The sequence below is a fragment of the Protomyctophum bolini genome, assembly GCF_963924005.1.
Source record: "Protomyctophum bolini genome assembly, chromosome: 17".
NCBI classification, from domain to species: domain Eukaryota; kingdom Metazoa; phylum Chordata; class Actinopteri; order Myctophiformes; family Myctophidae; genus Protomyctophum; species Protomyctophum bolini.
In genome coordinates, this window is record NC_137878.1 from 25,053,897 (window position 1) to 25,072,351 (window position 18,455).

Consider the following 18,455-nt stretch of genomic DNA (forward strand, 5'->3'; position numbering starts at 1 on the left):
TACATTAGGTGTACATTGTGCTTGTCAAGTAGCTTGTTTGGCTATATTCCTCGATTACGTATAGGAATTAAGACAACATGTTGCTCAGCTGCATTGCCTATTCCCCAACACAGCTGTGGTTCCGTAGCCATGGTCTGTTCCCAGTAGGCCACATGGTGGTAATCACTTTCAACAGAACTCATTGCCTGGGTGGAAGCTTGTCAGTGTCTTACCCTTTGAGAGAGACCCTAATGTCAAACACCAGTGGCGTGCATAGATAGACACTATAGGGGGTGTATCCCTTTTCCCTCTGGACAAATGTACCCTTTTTTTGGTACAGTGTACACTGTGACTGTACAGTATGTGAACCATGGTGACATTGATCAAATCTTGATAAAAAGCTTCTAATATATTATTTAGGCCCCAAAATCTATAAATCCCCTGCATGCAACCTGTGTTACAACCTCTGACTGAAGAAGCCCATTCCAGGTCAAAACTTTGGTTGTCATTAAATTGTTTTGCATCGTGGCTGTGACTTTTAATCCTATATACTTTGTTGACCGGGGTCCCCCAGGGGTCTATATACTTGGCCCTTCTCTTTGCCGAAAATAGACAATCTACAAGCTCATACAGTACATCTACTTTAGTCTCTAGACACTGATGAGATTCCAGGCAATGACCTCTGTTGCAAAAGAGTGCCTTGCATTTATGCTATCATTTGGCAGTGTAACCATTAAATATGTTATAGCGTCACTTTGCAGCAGGAACCAGCTAACTCCATGCTATTGCTATTGAACATCCTTTATGTCTGTGTTGGTTAAAAAATATTGAAAAGTATATATTAAATAAGTGCTTCTGACAAAACCAGTTAACTCCATTGGACCCTCAAACGGTCTGCTAAAGCAGCTAACTCCACCCCTCTCCCCCTCTCATGCAAGTATTTGATGGGGCGGTATTGCTTTGTTTTAAAATAAAAATATAAGTATTTATTAATTTCCTGGGGATACAAAATAAAATAAAATAAATCTTGAAAAATGAACATTTTGAAGTTGGCTGGTTTTCTGCCCGACAGCAGAGCTATACATTTTGTATACCAGAGTTTGAACAGCTAAATCTGCCCTAGCTGCCCCAACATTCAGAAAACATCTAGTAAACTAGTAAACAACATGTTGTCAGGAGAGGCAGCAGTCCACCCTGGTGCATTATGTTTTTTTCAGTGTTTTTTTCTTTTGTCCTTTGTGTTCTCTCCGTTGATACTGCTATATCTATATTATGTTACTTGTTAATGTAAAAATATATGTGTATAGTCTGCCTATGTGTAAACTTTACTGCACACTTTTATTAAATCTCTAAATACATGCAACTCTGCACATTCCCATTGCTGTTAGTGATTTAACTGTGCCATTGCCAACTTTATTTTTCATTGGTTATTCTTCTGACAATTGAGTTGAGTTTGAGAATAGGTATCTACTGAAATTCGATTCCAAAAAGCTTTATCACGCGAATAAGCTGAGTGACATTCTGAACATGGACTCACGTCAGCAATGTATTAAAGAGGGTTGACTTAAGCACTCAGTATGGCACGCGACTCAATGTCCCCAGAGCTGTACCATCTGGAAGTTGTCACTTGCCTTCATGCAACAACAGCACACATCATGAACCATTGCTCATGAGCCACAACAAGCAGGGACGTGCAGAGAGTGTTAGAGGGGCAGGGGGCTGAAATCCCGTTTTAGAGGGGCACTTTTGGACAAAAATAGATCTACAAGCTCACAACGCGTCGCTCTGCGATGCGTTGTGAAGCCCCTTGAAGCCTTGAAGCCTTGAAGCCCCCTTTGATGTCTATGTGTGCACGTCCCTTATTACAAGAGACTGTGGCAGTTTTATCTAGCAGCTGTCAGTCAGGCTGCGCAACAAAACCTAAACCTGTGCTTAATTGATCTGCATTTTACTGATGCACTTTTAATGTGTTTAGGACTTTCATTCTGACCTTTAAGCAACAGATAATACTGATATGCACTACATCATGTAGTGCATATCAGTATAGACATGTCTACATTTGCTTATTTTGTTTTCCATTGGTTACTGCTAACTATTTTCTTTTTGCTCCCTGAACTGCAAACGTGTTTCACCTCACATCACTGTGTTGTAACAATAAAGTTGATTTATTGATCATATGTTTGCACAAGTGTGTGTGCACAAGTACGTGTGTGTGTGTGTGTGTGTGTGTGTGTGTGTGTGTGTGTGTGCGTGTGTGTGAGAGAGAGAAAATCAAATATGAGAGTGTAGATTGGTGTAGACATGGCGCTTTACATAGATTGTGCATTACATTCCCCCATTCAAACACTGATTGCGGCGGAAGCCATGCAAGCCTGCAAGGTACCAACCAGCACATCAGGAGCAATTTGGGGTTCAGTGTCTTGCCCAAGGACACTTCGACATGTAGACAGGAGAAGCCGGGATTCTAACCTCCGACCCATGGATCATTGGACGACCTGCTCTACCTCCTGAGCCACAGTCGCCAATGTGTTTTAAAAGGCTTTGCCTCTTTTTTAATTTGTCTATTGTTTTTAAATGTGAAGCATCATGAGTTGTAGAGAACGGTATTTTGTTCCCCTGTATGCCCAGTGTGTATTGTGTGTAAGTGACAAATACAATCCGATTCTGATTTTGAATAGTAGCCATCCTGGCTACTAGCCAGGATGGAGAGTGTGTGGAGACACTGGAGAGAGAGAGAGGTTAGATTGTCTGGAAGGGACAGCGGGGGACAGCTAGGCCCTAGCTGCTAGGGGACACACAGATGATGGGAAGACGTAAGAGGGAGCTACGAAGACGTAGGCTCACATTTTTAGGAGAGATGGTCTGGACATCTGGACAAGTGAGAGGTAATAGGACAATATCTGTTGGGGTAAGATGGGGAGTGGTCAGAAACAGGGCGGGACAAGAAGAGGATGGGGAGTAACCATAGAGTATTAAAAGGATAGAGACTGAACTGGCGCGAAGCTCCGCCCCCTCCGCTATTCATGTCAGTGGAAGTTGCTCAGTGGTGTTTTGAAGCACCCGGAAGGCTGCCGGAAGGACCGTCTATTTTTTCGCTGATTCAGCATTTGGACACCAAATTTTGGTGTCCAAATGCGGAAGTGCAGCTGGGCTTTACATTGGGCGCTCGGTTGCACGGGGTTTCCTCGTCAAGAATCCACGGGTCCGCCTGCAGTCCTTCCTCTTACCACTAGGGCCCAGCGCTTCAACATTGGAGTGCATAGCTGGCCCCTTGGGAGTAACAACTGACATCCTGTCCTTATAAGCTCAGATCTGCTGGGAGCCGTGTGTGTGTGTGTGTGTGTGTGTGTGTGTGTGTGTGTGGTCTTATGTAATACACAACAACAGGTAGGTAAGCTGTTGATTTGTGACGCTTTGGTCCTCCTGGGACATTTGCACAACACTCTCTTCCTACCTGTGGATTAGAACCTAGGGCACCCACATGGAAAACCATCTAAAATGGTAAATGGTGCATTTATATTGTGCTTTTATCCAAGGCGCTTTACATAGACTGTGTTCACCCATTCACCCATTCACACACACATTCATACACCGATGGCGGCGGAAACCATGCAAGGCACCAACCAGCACATCAGGAGCAATTAGGGATTCAGAGTCTTGCTCAAGGACACTTCGACACTAACTCTGGGGAAGCCCAGGTTTGAACAGGCAACCTTGTGGTTACCATCCAGATTCCAGCCACTCTACCCCTGAGTCACCACTGCCCCAAAACAGCCAAAGTAAAATACCTCCTGGCTGGGCCTGGCCAAGGGAAACATTGGGCTTCTAGGCCAGAGGCACGGCTACTCTGACAATTCTTATTGTGCCCCCCCCCAGTGTTGATTTCGTCGACTGGAAAAACTAAAACTAAAACTAAGACTAAATATATTGACAATTTCGTCAACAAATGGACAAGAGATAACGTATAAGTCATTTTACAATTAGTTGCATGCTGAAAATAGCAGATCTACAAGCTCACAACGCGCCACGCTGCGACGTGTTGTGGGCTTGTAGATCAGCAATTTTCAGCAAGTGAAAAAAATAAGTCATTACGACGCCATCAAGACCCGCCAAAATAAAAAAAATTGTCTAAAACTAGACCAACACTAAAACATTCCGAGTGACTAAAACTAAATGAAAACATCTCAAGGGCCTATGAAATTTGCTGCCAAAACAAACACTGGTGCCCCCCTATGTGCTTACCTGCAAACTCAGATGGGCAGACCAGCAGCTGCTCCAGGTGACCACCACGGCAAGGCCTCAGAACAGAAGGTGATAGAGCTTTTGTTATAAGGGCTCGATCCTCACCTGTGGAATTGGAAACAAAATGCCAACACACTCATGTTACAAACTTAACACCACCGCAAAGTAGCCTGAAAGAGGTGCAGTACAGACCAGACTATATTGGATCAGTTATTGACAACTCCCTATAAATTATCTAATGTAATCCTGGGCACTACACTTCCTCTGCCAACCTGGGGGGGCAGCGGACTGACCTCATGCTTCCTTCTATGGATGAGGAGTCCAAGATGCTTCTTTTCACCTGACAGGGGAGAGTCCTATAAAACAAGTTAAACACTTGGGTGCTTTGTTCAAGGATTAGATCCATTAAAATCTGATTCTAATGGACTAAAAAAAGACAATATTTTGCTTCATATTTCTATTTCATTACATAGTTAACAGACACTGGCTTGTATAACCTGGAGCAGAGAGGTCAATATAGCCCTGCCATCTAGTGGTTGTATGTATAATTGACTGAATTGAATTGAATAGTGCCTGGTAAATGATTTCTTGGGTTGGAAAGATTTTCCTAAACTGCCACAAATAAGAGCAACACCCGAGGCTTCTACATTCTGTTTTAGAAGGTAAGATAACCTTTTAAAACTTTGACCATATAGTTGCAATGTCACAACATGTGTTATTGTGTTACTATTACCTTTTTTTTAACCGTTTTAAAATAGGCCAACTCCAATTTGAATCATGTTAATATTTAATGTTAGTTGTTTTGATGTGACATTTTAAAAGTAATAAATTGCAGATGTGTCTAACCAGAATGTTCCAGTGTGCGGGGAGACGGTGGGGTCCGTTATTATAAACAAAAGTATAGCCTATAATGACCATGACTCAAAATAGATCTTTTTTTAATCACAAATGAGCGTGGAAAGAATTAAAAACAAACAAGTATAATTTAATTGTTAAGTGTCTGACATAGCCTACTTTAAAATAAATTGAGAGAAAACACTGCAAAGCAGAATGCCTGCAACACTCCTCTACACGGTGTTGTAGAATTCTTTAATGCCGATAGATGAAGGGCAGACAAATCAGGAAATTGCAGGACTCCATGTTCAGGATTCAGACATCATTATTTTATTCATAGTTCTCAATAGATTGTCAGTACAACAAAATGACAGCATCACTGCCTCCCAGTCTCCCTCACCAATGCCCCACACACACTTATATTGACAAGCAATGTCCATATCGGTAACAACAGATAGACAGACAAATCCTTACATGGACATAGTTTCTTGTTTAGGTGCTAGTCTAGTTTACGCTATTTGTAACTAGATTTGGTGAGAAGGTGTGCATGAGTTGCTGTCTATAATGAGTTTAACAGGTGGTACTCAGTGGGTTACAATTCCCCTTCTACTATAGGCCACATTCAATTAACCAATACTATAGTGTTATGAATTTTTGCCACCACAACCGGCACAACGGACAGAGCACAAATAATAAACTGTGAAAAGGACATTTATTGTGTGCTGCCTGTACTTTCAGTTTCCTACTTTAAAATAAATGCCAACTCAAACTCTTTTGCTGTGTAGACCATGACTATGTTAAAAAGTGATGTATTCAGGTTTGAATTTATGTGATGATTTACACACACATACCTCTACAGTCTACACTGAAAGTGTGCAATGTGATGCAACATGTTAAGAGGGTATGGACAAAGGTCACAGTTGCTCTGAAGCAGTGTTGATTTCGTCGACTAAAACTAAGACGACATTTTCTCGTCGACTACCCTTTTCCACTGACGAAAACTAAATGGAAACTAAATGAAAACTAAGCTATGATGACTAAAAGTAAGACTAAATACATTGACAATTTCGTCAACAAATGTTAGGAAGGGACTAGTGGACAAGAGATCCAGTATAAGTCATTTTACACTTGGTTGCATGCTGAAAATAGCAGATCTACAAGCTCACAACGCAGTGTGACTGAGCTTGTAGATCGGCTATTTTCAGCAAGTGTAAAATCTCTCATTACGACGGCATCAAGGCCCGCCAAAATACATTTCAGTCGACTAAAATCTTATGATATATATTCGACAAAAACTAGACTAACGCTAAAAAATTGCAGGTGACTAAATTGAGACTAAAACGTTTCAGTCCAAATACTATGGAAGGAATTTTGGAATTTGCTGCCAAAAACAACACTGCTCTGAAGTCTGAACTGCCCGTAAAAACCACAAAACCAAGCTCTGGGTACATGCCAACTTGATTGGTGAATGGGAACCCATTGCAAACTGCCGTACAAAGATGCACTAGAACCGCATTCAGCACAGCTTTCCACAGTTAAAGCCGAATTCCAATACCCAAAATCTCGACCACTCGCTCACTCACACTCCATCACTCCAGCATGGCAGTGTTATGGTGGAATTGGTGACCTGCCAAAATGTGTGACCATCTTGTGGACTTCACATAACTTACATGGAGGTCTTTAAATATGTGGCCTGAATACCGCTATTGAACTCTACACAAATATACTAAACTGCATTGATTTACATTCCGAAACTGTACTATACATTATGTGATCGTATACGCACATATTTCAGCTAGGTCACCGATTTCCCCGTAACAACACCACCATGCTGTGTGAGTGTGAGTGAGCGAGTGGCCGAGGTATTTGGGTATTGGAATCTGGCATAGGCGACGGATTTACCAGCCTATTGTATGACCTCCGGACGGTATGGACGGACCCGCGCTAGGGTTCAGAGGGTACACAGCACTCTGAGCCATGGATTCACAGGAGGAGGAGGAGAACGCCATAATGAAAAACTCTTCTTACTCGCTGGAGATTCCGAGGCCTGAGGAAGTAGGCAAAAAAAAGAAAAAAGGAAAAAAAAATTAAGAAAGTCATAAATGGACACTAATTGTTTGGCACTATAACATGCCTTGATTATCAATGTGTTTTCTGGAATGTGATAGAATGTAGTCTAACTCGGTTTGGAAATAACTAGTCATCTATGAGGCTTTTCAAAAACAAAGCTGAGGTTCATTGTCAAAGTTCACTTCACTTATTTCTCCATATGGTTGGAGTAAAATACCAGCAGTGCCGATACTGTTCAGTTTATTACATTTAGGCTAAACAGATACATTACCATCACAGTACAACCGTTAATGTACATATGGCGTAAATAGATTTCAATATGTATACATACATTATAATCTGTATTTGTATGTAAATCTGATTACAAATATATTTTGTAGTCTGGGCACATCTTTTTGTAATAATTAATCTGGGTTCTAGTGTCCTATACTACACTGGTTCCAGTGTGATCTGATTGTTCTCTCTTCCCCCTCCTAGTCAACTGAAATGGCCAAACCATGGGCCTTGATCTCAGAGGTCGGGGGAGAGCATGGTTACCTGGAAGAGCTGGTTGACCTGGTGAAACAACACTTCCGGACAGTCTGCTACAGAGAACTACTGCACGATCCCCAGCTCCATGCCCCCAAAATTGAGGTTATGTTTATTTGGAAGTTCAGCCCAGTGGCAGAGCCTAGCTTGCTTCGATCTCTGCCCAACCTGAAGGTCATAGCCAGCGGCGGCGTGGGCGTAGACCACATGAACCTGCCCTTCATCGCCAGTCTGGGCGTGAAGGTGTGCAACACCCCTGGTGTGGTCAGCGCTGCCACGGCAGATATGGCCATGGCTTTGCTTCTGTCATCGGCACGAAAGATTTTAGAAGGTAAGATTGTTGCCTTACTCGCTTAAGTAAAAACCGAGTGGAATAGTAAGAGAGTGGCGACACTAGCGTTGACTCGCATTGTAACAATGGAATGCGGAAGTGCTCATTCTATCTCAATGGGATAGTTACAATGTTTGGAACTACAGCTTCTCTTAAATCCAGTCCCAAATCCACTCTGCCAATAACCAAAACAGCTATAGCTTTTTTGAGAGCTCAAAAAAAACTTTGTTGGAACACATTTTCTGGTCCATAGGTTACCAAATTGCTGTGGATCCTAGGACCACCGAAATACCGCACAGCCTGATGGGATTTGAAGTAACAGGATCCACTTTGGGAATCATTGGGATGGGAGACATTGGCTACAAAATAGCTCAAAGAAGCAAGGGGTTTGAGATGAAAATCCTTTATCACAATCGAACCAGAAGGTAAATAGTCTCGTGTAGCTATAGTTGTTTGGAGATTTCCACCTACAAAAACATCTGGGGCCTTCTACATTCAACAGCCGCAAGACAAACCGTCCAAATATGAATGAACACACACACACACACACACACACACACACACACACACACACACACACACACACACACACACACACACACACACACACACATGCTTAGTATTAGAGGTGATATTCCTTGCTAACCTTAGGATGCTGTTTTCATACAGTACGTGGATGTATAATGTTTCTGTTGTCCAAACAATCTTTGAACAAATGTTCAGTTGTTGCAGCAGTAACAGTGAACAGTACCTGTTCTCTCTGGGTGCTCTCCTCTGTTCAGAAGCGCTGAAGATGAGATGATGGTGGGCGCCAGTTACTGTGAGAACCTGGATGACCTGCTGAGGAGGTCAGACTTTGTCATGGTGGCTGTCAACTTGATCCCTCACAACGTGGGCCTTATTGGACACAGAGAACTGTCCCTCATGAAGTCCACTGCAACGCTGGTGAACATTAGCAGAGGTTAGCATTACTCTTCTCCCTCAAAAAGTCCAGATGTGTTGATTTGAATCCTTTTTGGATTACCTTAACCAGTGGTTAAGGTAATCCCAAGTAAGCGCCGTCCTAATGATATATGTGAATGATTCTCAGGTGTAGTTGTGGACCATGATGCTTTGGTCAAAGCTCTTCAGCGTGGGACTATTCACGGAGCAGCATTGGATGTGACTCACCCTGAGCCCTTACAGAGGTCTGCACACGCACACACAGAGTAGAAACTTAGAAAAAGTAGTAAAATATACCACACAGTAAAATATATCGGCTATGTATATAACTGTCTCATCAAGGGATTTAGCACCACCTGACCGATCAGAACTGTGTGGTGTCATTTTTCACTGTCTCAATGATGTGTAATGAAAAATATATATATAATTTTAAATACTGAATTAATGTCACTTATTCGGTAACCGCGCACACACACACACACACACACACACACACACACACACACACACACACACACACACACACACACACACACACACACACACCAGTGTTGATTTATTTAATTGTACACACTCTGAGTTAACCTAGTACGGTAACATTCATGATTTTAAAGTAGCCTATATACAACAAAGGAAATCCTCCTTGCAAATGTATTAAAAGTCTACTTTCTTTCTTGGACACAGGGACCATCCACTCCTCGGCCTCCCCAACGTCCTCATAACGCCTCACATTGGGATCAACACCTACCAGACCGCGAGGAAGATGGTGCAGAAGATGGTGGAGAACGCTCTGGCCGCAGTGAACGGTCTGCCCGTGCCGAACGAAGTGAAACTGAAGAACTGAGCTGTCATTCAGTGTTGTCTTCATCGACTAAAACTAAAGACGAAAAAATGTTCGTCGACTACCTTTTTCCACTGACGAAACTAAATGAAAACTAAGCTACTGTATGAGGACTAAAACTAAGACTAAATGTATTGACAATTATTCGTCAACAGATAAAAACTAGACTAAAATGTTGAGAAGGGACTATAGTGGACAAGAGATCCAGTATAAGTCATTTTACACTTGGCATGCTGAAAATAGCAGATCTATAAGCTCACAACGTGTCGCACTGTGTTGTGTGCTTGTAGATCTGCTATTTTCAGCAAGTGTAAAATCAGTCATTACGACGGCATCAAGGCCCATTTTAGTCGACTAAATAAACTGTAGATTAGACATTTAGTCGACTAAAACTAGACTAACACCAAAACATTCCAGGTGACTAAATGACTAAAACTAAATGAAGACTATGACTAAAACTAAAATCCAAATTTGCTGCCAAAAACAACACTGCTGTCATTTTATCATTTTATACCCACAGTGAAGAGCTACCCCAAGCTTTGTGGCAACATAAAGCTGCTTCAGTTTCTGACTTAAAAAATATATATAATGTTCAAGGCAAGCTACAGATGAGGAGTGATGTCGATAAGTAGGATACATAGGATACCGAGGATGAGGTAGATGTGCAAATGCAAATTGTGTGCGTGGGCGTGGCAATCAGGAGGGCGAGGGCCAGTCTGTGTCTCATAGGAGGGCTGTGGGCAGTTCAGAAACCCGTCCACCAGTGACATCATCAATGGGGAAACCAAGCTAATAGAAACTGCAGGCTTCTTATTCCTGAAAAGTTGCAATATGAAAATGGAAGCCATTGTTCTCACGATAATACAAATCTAAATATTTCTTATAAAAAAAACCTTGCCTAAAGAAATCTGCCTAACGATGATGTCACTGGTGGACAGGTTTCTGAACTGCCCACAGCCCTCCTATGAGACACAGACTGAGTAGAAATTGCTAGATTGAGTTTATCTGAGGCTAATGTGGTGGGTGGACTTTCTGATCCCGATTTTGATATTGAAGTTGGAGCATAGGCCTACAATCCCTACATACAGATGATATTGAATGTAGTTGCAAAATATACATATTGTCATCTTATTCTATAATTTTACACTCATTATTACGAATACCAGTTCACAAAAATCAATAAAGTGAAGTGAACCATGAATGCATGAATAAAGAGTTCTGGCTGTCACTCCTCCGCCTGCAATCTGCTCTGTCCCCTGCTGAGGTCACTGTTGCTCCATCAAATCCTGAACCAGTTGAGTTGAGTTGGTTTCCATCCCAGTTCATTATCATAATCTGTGTCAGGTGTTTGTATATAGCAAGGATTTGGCCTGGAAACACCCATGTTATAAAAACGCAGAAACGCTGTTTTCTTTCAAATGTCAGCTATTAGCTGACGAGACTGACAAACTGAAACTGGTTTAGCAAGTAATGATTTTGGCTGAAATGATTTTAAATTTAAATTAATGTCCAAATTTCCCCAAACAGTTTATAGTATAGGCTAAATGCCTTTTTTGATAGAAGGCATTTGTTGCGTGGTTAATAAGAGAAGATGCATTACCTTTATCTTTTCAGGGGCAATTGCCCCCTCAGCACCATGAAGGACCATCCTTCCACGCTGACAACTAGCTGCAGTGGTACTGTGTTAGCCTGGCTAATAAGGCTAGTACTGTGGTTCCAAAGCTATCATTTATTTGGGGGACCCCCTGGAACTCCCTCAAGGACCCGGCTGGGGGTCCCCGGACCCCAGTGTGGGAACCACTGCTGTCTTCTCTATTGTATTGGAGTTGCACATCTCCATTATATTAAACATCTTTGTAAAAACTGCAAACTGCACTCTCCCTGCTTCACTTCTATTATTTTTCTTAAATAAAAATCTCAAATCTGTAGAAGTATAATGTTGGCAAAGTATAGATTCAGACAGTATAAATACATACAGCCAAATATGACAGTTTACATGTGTTATTATTGTGTAATGCGCGTATATAGTGTTATTATTCAGGCACCTAACATGGGTACTAAATTATTTTGTGTCATCATCAACAGTGGACAGTTTTCCAAAAGCCCCCCCGCCCGGCTTACATGCTCATATAAGCAGCACGCATCTGTAAATAATAGTATAATACCACCAATTAACATCAATATTGTGCATTTTAAATTAATAGGATCATGTTTATTCCTGCAGAAAACAACCCCCCCTCCTTTAAAGGTTTCACCCTCGTCATGGTAAGTGACATCTTTTAGTTATTTAGTCTATGCAAGCTAAATGCAAGCCTTCATTAGCCGAAGCTTGCCAGCAAAGAGATGTACAGTATGATTGAAGGACTGTTTTCATTTAGATAAGTCATTATTCCTATTGGTTTTCAACCAGTTTCATTTCAAGGCCCAAAATGTATTCAGCTTTGAGCCACCACGTACGGACCACCATTTGATGAGATTTAGCCTCAGACCCAATTAAAACTAAAGAATATTTTGTTGTCGTTTTGTCTACAATTCCATGCTTTTAACAATTCTTCTACATTCTCTAATTGTGTATACTTGTAAAAGAAGTAATGCAGATGTGTAACAATAATGTAACTCTTGAGAGCATAAAATTAAACCAATCATTTTACGCTAAGAGTTAAAAATCTATAAGGGTCATTTGTTTTGCAACTCCATCATTTAGCTGGGGACCACCTGGAACCCCCTTATGGACCACTGGTTGAAAACCCACTGCTGTATAGTATACAAGACAAGTTGTTTAGGTTTCTGACAACGTTTGGGACATCAATCAATCCATTAGAATGTAACTTTGAGAGTGTATAAATAGAAGAACCAAATGTACCCTGTATGTGTGTGTGTACACAGGGTTTCATGAGGTCAGATCAACATATGGAATGTCAGAACAGGTCAACTGAGCTCCATTTATGGAGATCTTAAGGGTGGCGGCGGGGGCAGTGTCTTGAGTGTACAGGGTTTGATGTCGAGGGTCCAGGTAGGGCCGGGCCTTAATTTTCGGGCCTGTTGAGAACTCTACTAATAACTTTGGGGCAGGCCCGTCTAGAGTTTGAATGGACAGGTATCAGTCGAAAGGGAGACATCGAAGAGGAAGGACGGGGTGAACGACATTATTGGAATGTCGGAACAGGTGAGCTCCATATATGGAGATCTAAGGGTTTGAGGTCAGATGTATAGTTGCTGGCCGGCTCCATATATGCAGATCTATATGATCCAGTCTTCACCATGTATGGCTATCCAGGGTTTGATGAGGTCAGTGTGGTGATCATCATATATGGAGACGTGATGTTTCATGAGGCGTGACGTGCCACAAGGCGTGACCATGTGACACGAGGCGTGACACTGATGGGAAATGCAGGTTTTCATAGTAAACTGCGACCTAGTTTGAGAACCACTGCTGTATATACCACAGTCATTATCATGCTTCTCAACATCTCCACCATTTTGGACGGGAACCCCTTTTGGTGTTTTAAGGATTATGTTATACTTTAGCTATTGAAAAATAGCAGATCTACAAGCTCATAGTGCGGCACCGAGTGGTGTCTTTGAATGTATATTCTTTCAGAGCGAGCGTTTTTAACTCAAATCTTTGCTTCTGGGATGGGGGGACCCTGGAAGTTGGAACAACATATTTTCAGATGGGGGTCAGATGGTTGAGCACCACTGGCATAGAAACATGGGTTTTTCAGAAAACTCAGTCAGGATTTAGAAGACATTTGTAGAATCGAGCTCGGGTCTAAATGGGTTTTAATCCATGTGTTTTTTTCAGCCAGCTGTTGCCGTCGGTAACGTGGGCCAGCTGGCGGTGGACCTCATGGTGTCAACTCTGAAGATGAAGAGAGTGGGTTACATGCATACGGACTGCATCGTCCCCTTAGTGGGGAACAACCCCTATGCCACTTCTGCAGAGGACGCTGAGGAACTCCACACTGCTGCGGAAGGCACTGTACAGTTTAATTTCAAAGAAGAAATAACTGAAATAACGACATCTGTTCTTCTCGACTGCGTTCTAACTCTCCTGTCATTAATCCACAGTGTACACAGCGGCGGAGATGAAGTTAGCGGTTCTTCAGATTAGGACGCCAATTATTAGAGTAAACATCTTTTCTTCTTATTTTTACATTAGTGAGATTTATTATTTTGTTATGAGAAAACACTTTTGTTTCTGTGAGTGTGCTTCCATTTTTAAAGACACAGTCAAAGAGAGAATTCATACAGTAATATAAATTATATAGACATAATATTGTTTCTGTGACAGTGACAGTCGACTAAATATACGGTTGATTTAGTCGACTAAAATTTATTTTGGTGGGCCTGTCGTAATTGCGATGCGTTGTGGGCTTGTAGATCTGCTATTTTCAGCATTCAACTAATTGTAAAATTACTTGTAGTGTAATCTGGATCTCTTCATAACATTTTAGTCTAGTTTTTATTTGTTGACGACATTGTCAGTATATTTAGTTTTAGTCATCATAGCTTATGTTGACATTTAGTTTCCATTTAGTTTGTCAGTGAAAAAAGGTAGTCGACTTAATTTTAGTCGACGAAATCAACACTGTTCTGTGAATAAAAGGACGTATTGATGCAAGTTCTGTCCTCTCTTCCATGGCAGACAAAAAGAAAACAATTCCGTCAGTTGATTGTGTCTTGGATCAAAGCCAGTGGGTTTTCCAGAACAGTCGTTTTGTCCAGCAGCTACGCCTACCAGAGAGATGACCAACAGCTTCATGGGTATATTGCAGATACTATTTTGAACAAATGCTACGGTTGAACCTCATGGAAATTGAGTGGCTTTCCAACTCAAAGGCTTTGCTGCCATGTTTTCATTTTTGGTTGTATTTTTCATATCTTTTCCACTAGTCCCTTCCTAACATTTTAATCTAGTTATCTATTGACGAATTGTCAATACATTTAGTCTTAGTTTTCATTTTAGTTTGTCAGTGAAAAAAAAGGTAGTCGAAGGACATTTTTCGTCTTGGTTTCAGTCGACAAAAACAACACTGAAGGGAATTATAACATTGTATCATTCTGTTAATGTCAACTTAACCAGCACTCCACTGAGGTACCTGATCACGCCGGCCTTGCGGAAGCTGTCTGGAGATGCCCTGAAGGAGCTGGGCTGGAGAGAGATGGAGAGAGTGTCCGCCTTCTCTGGCCTGGTGGACGCAAACACAGAGCCACGCCTCTGCATACCTGGAGGAGGAATCACCAAGCAACTCTTCACCGACAGGTAGAGAAAAAAAAACCTGACAGAACTCGTACTCTTTATCATTCTGATAAGATAAGTCTTCATGATGTATACCCTTTTCGTCTTTTTTTTGTGGGGAAACAATTAGACCTGAGGATGATTCTACGAATGCCTTCTAAATCCTGACAGTTTTCTGGGAAACCTCATGTCAGTCGTTCATGTCAAGGGCCCCCAGAATTATATGTAATTGGCCGCCAACCCCCATCTGAAAATATGTAGTTCCAGGGACCTCCCCCAGAAGCAAAGATTTTTTTTCAAAAAATAGAGCTTGTAGATCTGCTATTTTTCAATAGCTAAAGTATAACATAATGCTCAAAACACCAAAAGGGGTTACCATCCAAAAATGGGTTAAATTCAAAATATATGAATGCAACATTGTCGTCAACCTATATTGACATGCCCAAGATAATGTCGTGTCGAAAGTGGTTTTCAATGTAGGCTATTATTATATATTTATAGAATCGGACTGTATCAAATCAATCGTAAACGATTCAGAGCCACCCCCTCTGACAACATCGCAAGACCGTTTGTTTGTTTTTGGACCACAATGCTTACGAGATGATTTTCTCTAATAGAGAAGGATGAATGTCAGGACGACTTCTGTGCTCTAGACTATATTATTGTATTAATTTATAATGATGCTATAAGACTCTGCTCTGCAGCTCTTGCGGTTTTAACTAATTCTGGAGTGCCGTGCTACGAGCTTGTAGGTCTGCTATTTTTGAAAAAATAGCAGGCATTAGAAGGCATTTGTAGAATCTGTCCTCAGGGTAAATGGGTTAATAGTTATTGGCGCTATTGTTACTGACTATTATGTTCTGTGTGTACTACGTGGTGTGAAGCTGTGCTGAGGAGCTGCCGTTGGCCGTGCTGCTTATCTTCTGTTCCGAGGGAGATAACATCCCTGATGCTGTCACACTAATCAACTACCTTAACGACTGGCTCCACCTGGTGGACAAATCTGTAAGTGATTCTCCAGACTGACTGACCTGACTGAAAATGTGACTAAAACTAAATGAAAACTATTCAAGAGACTACGACTAAAACTCAAATCTAAATTGTGCCTTATGCAATAACCCGGGCAACACTGGACGGCCTGAAAAAGCTGAAGAACTCTATGTGTAACGGCAAATATTCACCTTCCAATGTTTCGGATTCCTATTGTCTTTAACACGTTACTTCAGAGGTATGGATTGGAGTGATCCTACACAGTAGACAGTGAAGCAAATTAATCAGAGTGAACATACCAGTGATATTGCATTGTCATTTCTGTAGTTATTCTCTGTTCTCCTGTGGTTCTCTGTCTGCGTGGCTGGTTTAAGAACAGTGTGCTCCACCACAGCAATGTCCTGTGGGTACTCCCACAACACGCACAAAACACGGCCTCCAGGCCTAATTTCCTGGTTTTTAAACTGCTGGTGGATCATTGAAAATGAAGCTTGCGCACAGCTTCCAACTTGCCGCTATAAACCAAGGACTATTAAATGAGGACAGGAAGTGAAGTTCGTACGATGGACTCCGTGTTGCTCCATGGAAGGACAGAAACATGCGCAAATTGAGACCAAGGAAGCTGAACGCGGAAGTGTTGGCTGCATATAGCCCATTGCGCATGTTTCTTTCCTTCCAGAGAGCAACATGGAGTCCACCGTACGGTCTTCGCTTCCTGTCCTCTTTAATAGTCCTTGCTAAAAACCAGGAAGAGACTCCTGCTGCGATTTGGCATCTTCGTGTTGCTACAATGTGTGTGTGTGCGCTGTGTCTGATTGCTGCACCTGTGACCCTCTCTAAATAGCCTACACACCACCACACCCAAGTGCTGTCAAATCTAGAGCCCAGGTGTTGGAAAAAGAATAGTGCCAACCTAACGAATAATAAGTGTTTGTTATGCTTGTTTCTTTACAGAACCAAGGGGCGAAGAAGTGGAGGAGCCCAAGTTCCTGGAAGCTTCTGTTTGGTAGTGGCATCCCACCTACAATTTTCTAACACACACACACACACACACACACACACACACACACACACACACACACACACACACACACACACACAGACAGACACATGTACGTCACAGGCTGCAGTTGGCTACAAGGACAGCTGCAGAGTCACCCGTCTGGGAACTTGGAAAAACTACTTTGTAGTACATAATATTTTATCCAGTCAGCAACATTCTTGGGCATCTCACGGCCATGGAAACCAGCATTCCTTACAAAGGTGGTTACAGAATTTAACATCTCCCCTTGCTGAGTTTGAGGCTTGAGCTGGGTTTAATTGTTTTTGTGAACTGTTCTTTTTTCAATGATTGTAGATGCAACCCCATACCACAGTAAACCACCATCTGTTATAATTCAGATATGTACCCACACTGCCCTGTTCATACCTTTCCGTTACTGATCATAAATTTTCCTTTGTAGTGACTGACGAAATGTTAACAGCACTTATGCAGTTATTTCTTTTTTTAAATAAAAGATGATTGAATTATGAGACTCCAGACTCAATATATTCCGGACAAACATAAAAAAAACTGTCTTGATTGCGTTAGACCAGCAATCCCCCCTGCCTCCTTCAGTTAACTGAAAGTGGCTGGCCGGTTGCCACATTGTCTTCCTGGCAGTCCTTCCCTCTGCAACGTTGTAATTTGATTCCATCCTGAAACATGTTGGAACCAGTTATAGATTCAGTTGTTCTTATGATGGAGAGGAAGTATTCGGATGCTGTCATTGACCGCATCTTGCATACCAGCTAACCTTGAGGTTTCGTTTCTTCACTCTTGGTAGCATTGTATTGGCTGGGTTGCTGTGGAGACAACATAGACTTTATTTTTTAACTATAGCTGTATGCAGTGGGTGATTAAGATGCCATATATAACCCATCGTTTTTTTCATTTTTTTCAAATCCTCAAAAATGATGAAAAACGGCGTGCCATAGTATGCCGTACGATATGGGCTATAGCCCACGGTCCAAAATGATGAGAAATGAGGCTAACTTTTTTTTTCAAAATTTCAAAAAACATGGGCTATAACCCATCGTTTTTTTCATTTTTTCAAATCCTCAAAAATGATGAAAAACGGCGTGCCATAGTATGCCGTACGATATGGGCTATAGCCCACGCTCCAAAATGATGAGAAACGAGGCTAACTTTTTTTTCTAAATTTCAAAAAACATGGGCTATAACCCATCGTTTTTTTCATTTTTTCATTTTTGTCAAATCATCAAAAATGATGAAAAACGGCGCGCTATAGTATGCCGTACGATATGGGCTATAGCCCATGGTCCAGAATGATGAGAAACGAGGATAACTTTTTTTTTCAAAATTTCAAAAAACATGGGCTATAACCCATCGTTTTTTTCATTTTTTCATTTTTGTCAAATCATCAAAAATGATGAAAAACGGCATGCTATAGTAT

At 41.6% G+C, this 18,455-nt stretch overlaps 2 protein-coding genes across 2 annotated transcripts; both read left to right on the plus strand.

Moving 5' to 3' along the window:
* Positions 1 to 7,032: 7,032 nt before the first annotated feature.
* Positions 7,033 to 9,953, plus strand: LOC308331674 (putative 2-ketogluconate reductase; the record flags this gene model as incomplete). Its single annotated transcript, XM_080787163.1, has 6 exons — positions 7,033 to 7,110; positions 7,603 to 7,984; positions 8,238 to 8,409; positions 8,767 to 8,945; positions 9,075 to 9,171; positions 9,611 to 9,953. 6 exons carry the CDS (start codon positions 7,033 to 7,035, stop codon positions 9,768 to 9,770), a joined length of 1,068 nt encoding a protein of 355 aa, XP_080643289.1. The 3' UTR covers positions 9,771 to 9,953.
* A 1,934-nt stretch (positions 9,954 to 11,887) lies between these two features.
* On the plus strand, positions 11,888 to 17,568 carry psmg2 (proteasome (prosome, macropain) assembly chaperone 2). Its single transcript, XM_080787563.1, has 7 exons — positions 11,888 to 12,032; positions 13,573 to 13,744; positions 13,839 to 13,897; positions 14,416 to 14,534; positions 14,854 to 15,033; positions 15,894 to 16,014; positions 16,954 to 17,568. The coding sequence occupies exons 1-7, from the start codon at positions 11,976 to 11,978 to the stop codon at positions 17,032 to 17,034; spliced, it is 789 nt and encodes a 262-aa protein (XP_080643689.1). The 5' UTR covers positions 11,888 to 11,975; the 3' UTR covers positions 17,035 to 17,568.
* Positions 17,569 to 18,455: the final 887 nt, after the last annotated feature.

Excerpts from the sequence above, each read along its gene's own strand:
- psmg2 (XM_080787563.1), top strand. The coding sequence starts at position 11,976 with ATGTTTATTCCTGCAGAAAACAACCCCCCCTCCTTTAAAGGTTTCACC. Across the intron at positions 12,033-13,572 it reads AAGGTTTCACCCTCGTCATG|CCAGCTGTTGCCGTCGGTAA; the intron begins GTAAGTGACATC and ends TGTTTTTTTCAG. Across the intron at positions 13,898-14,415 it reads TTAGGACGCCAATTATTAGA|ACAAAAAGAAAACAATTCCG; the intron begins GTAAACATCTTT and ends CTTCCATGGCAG.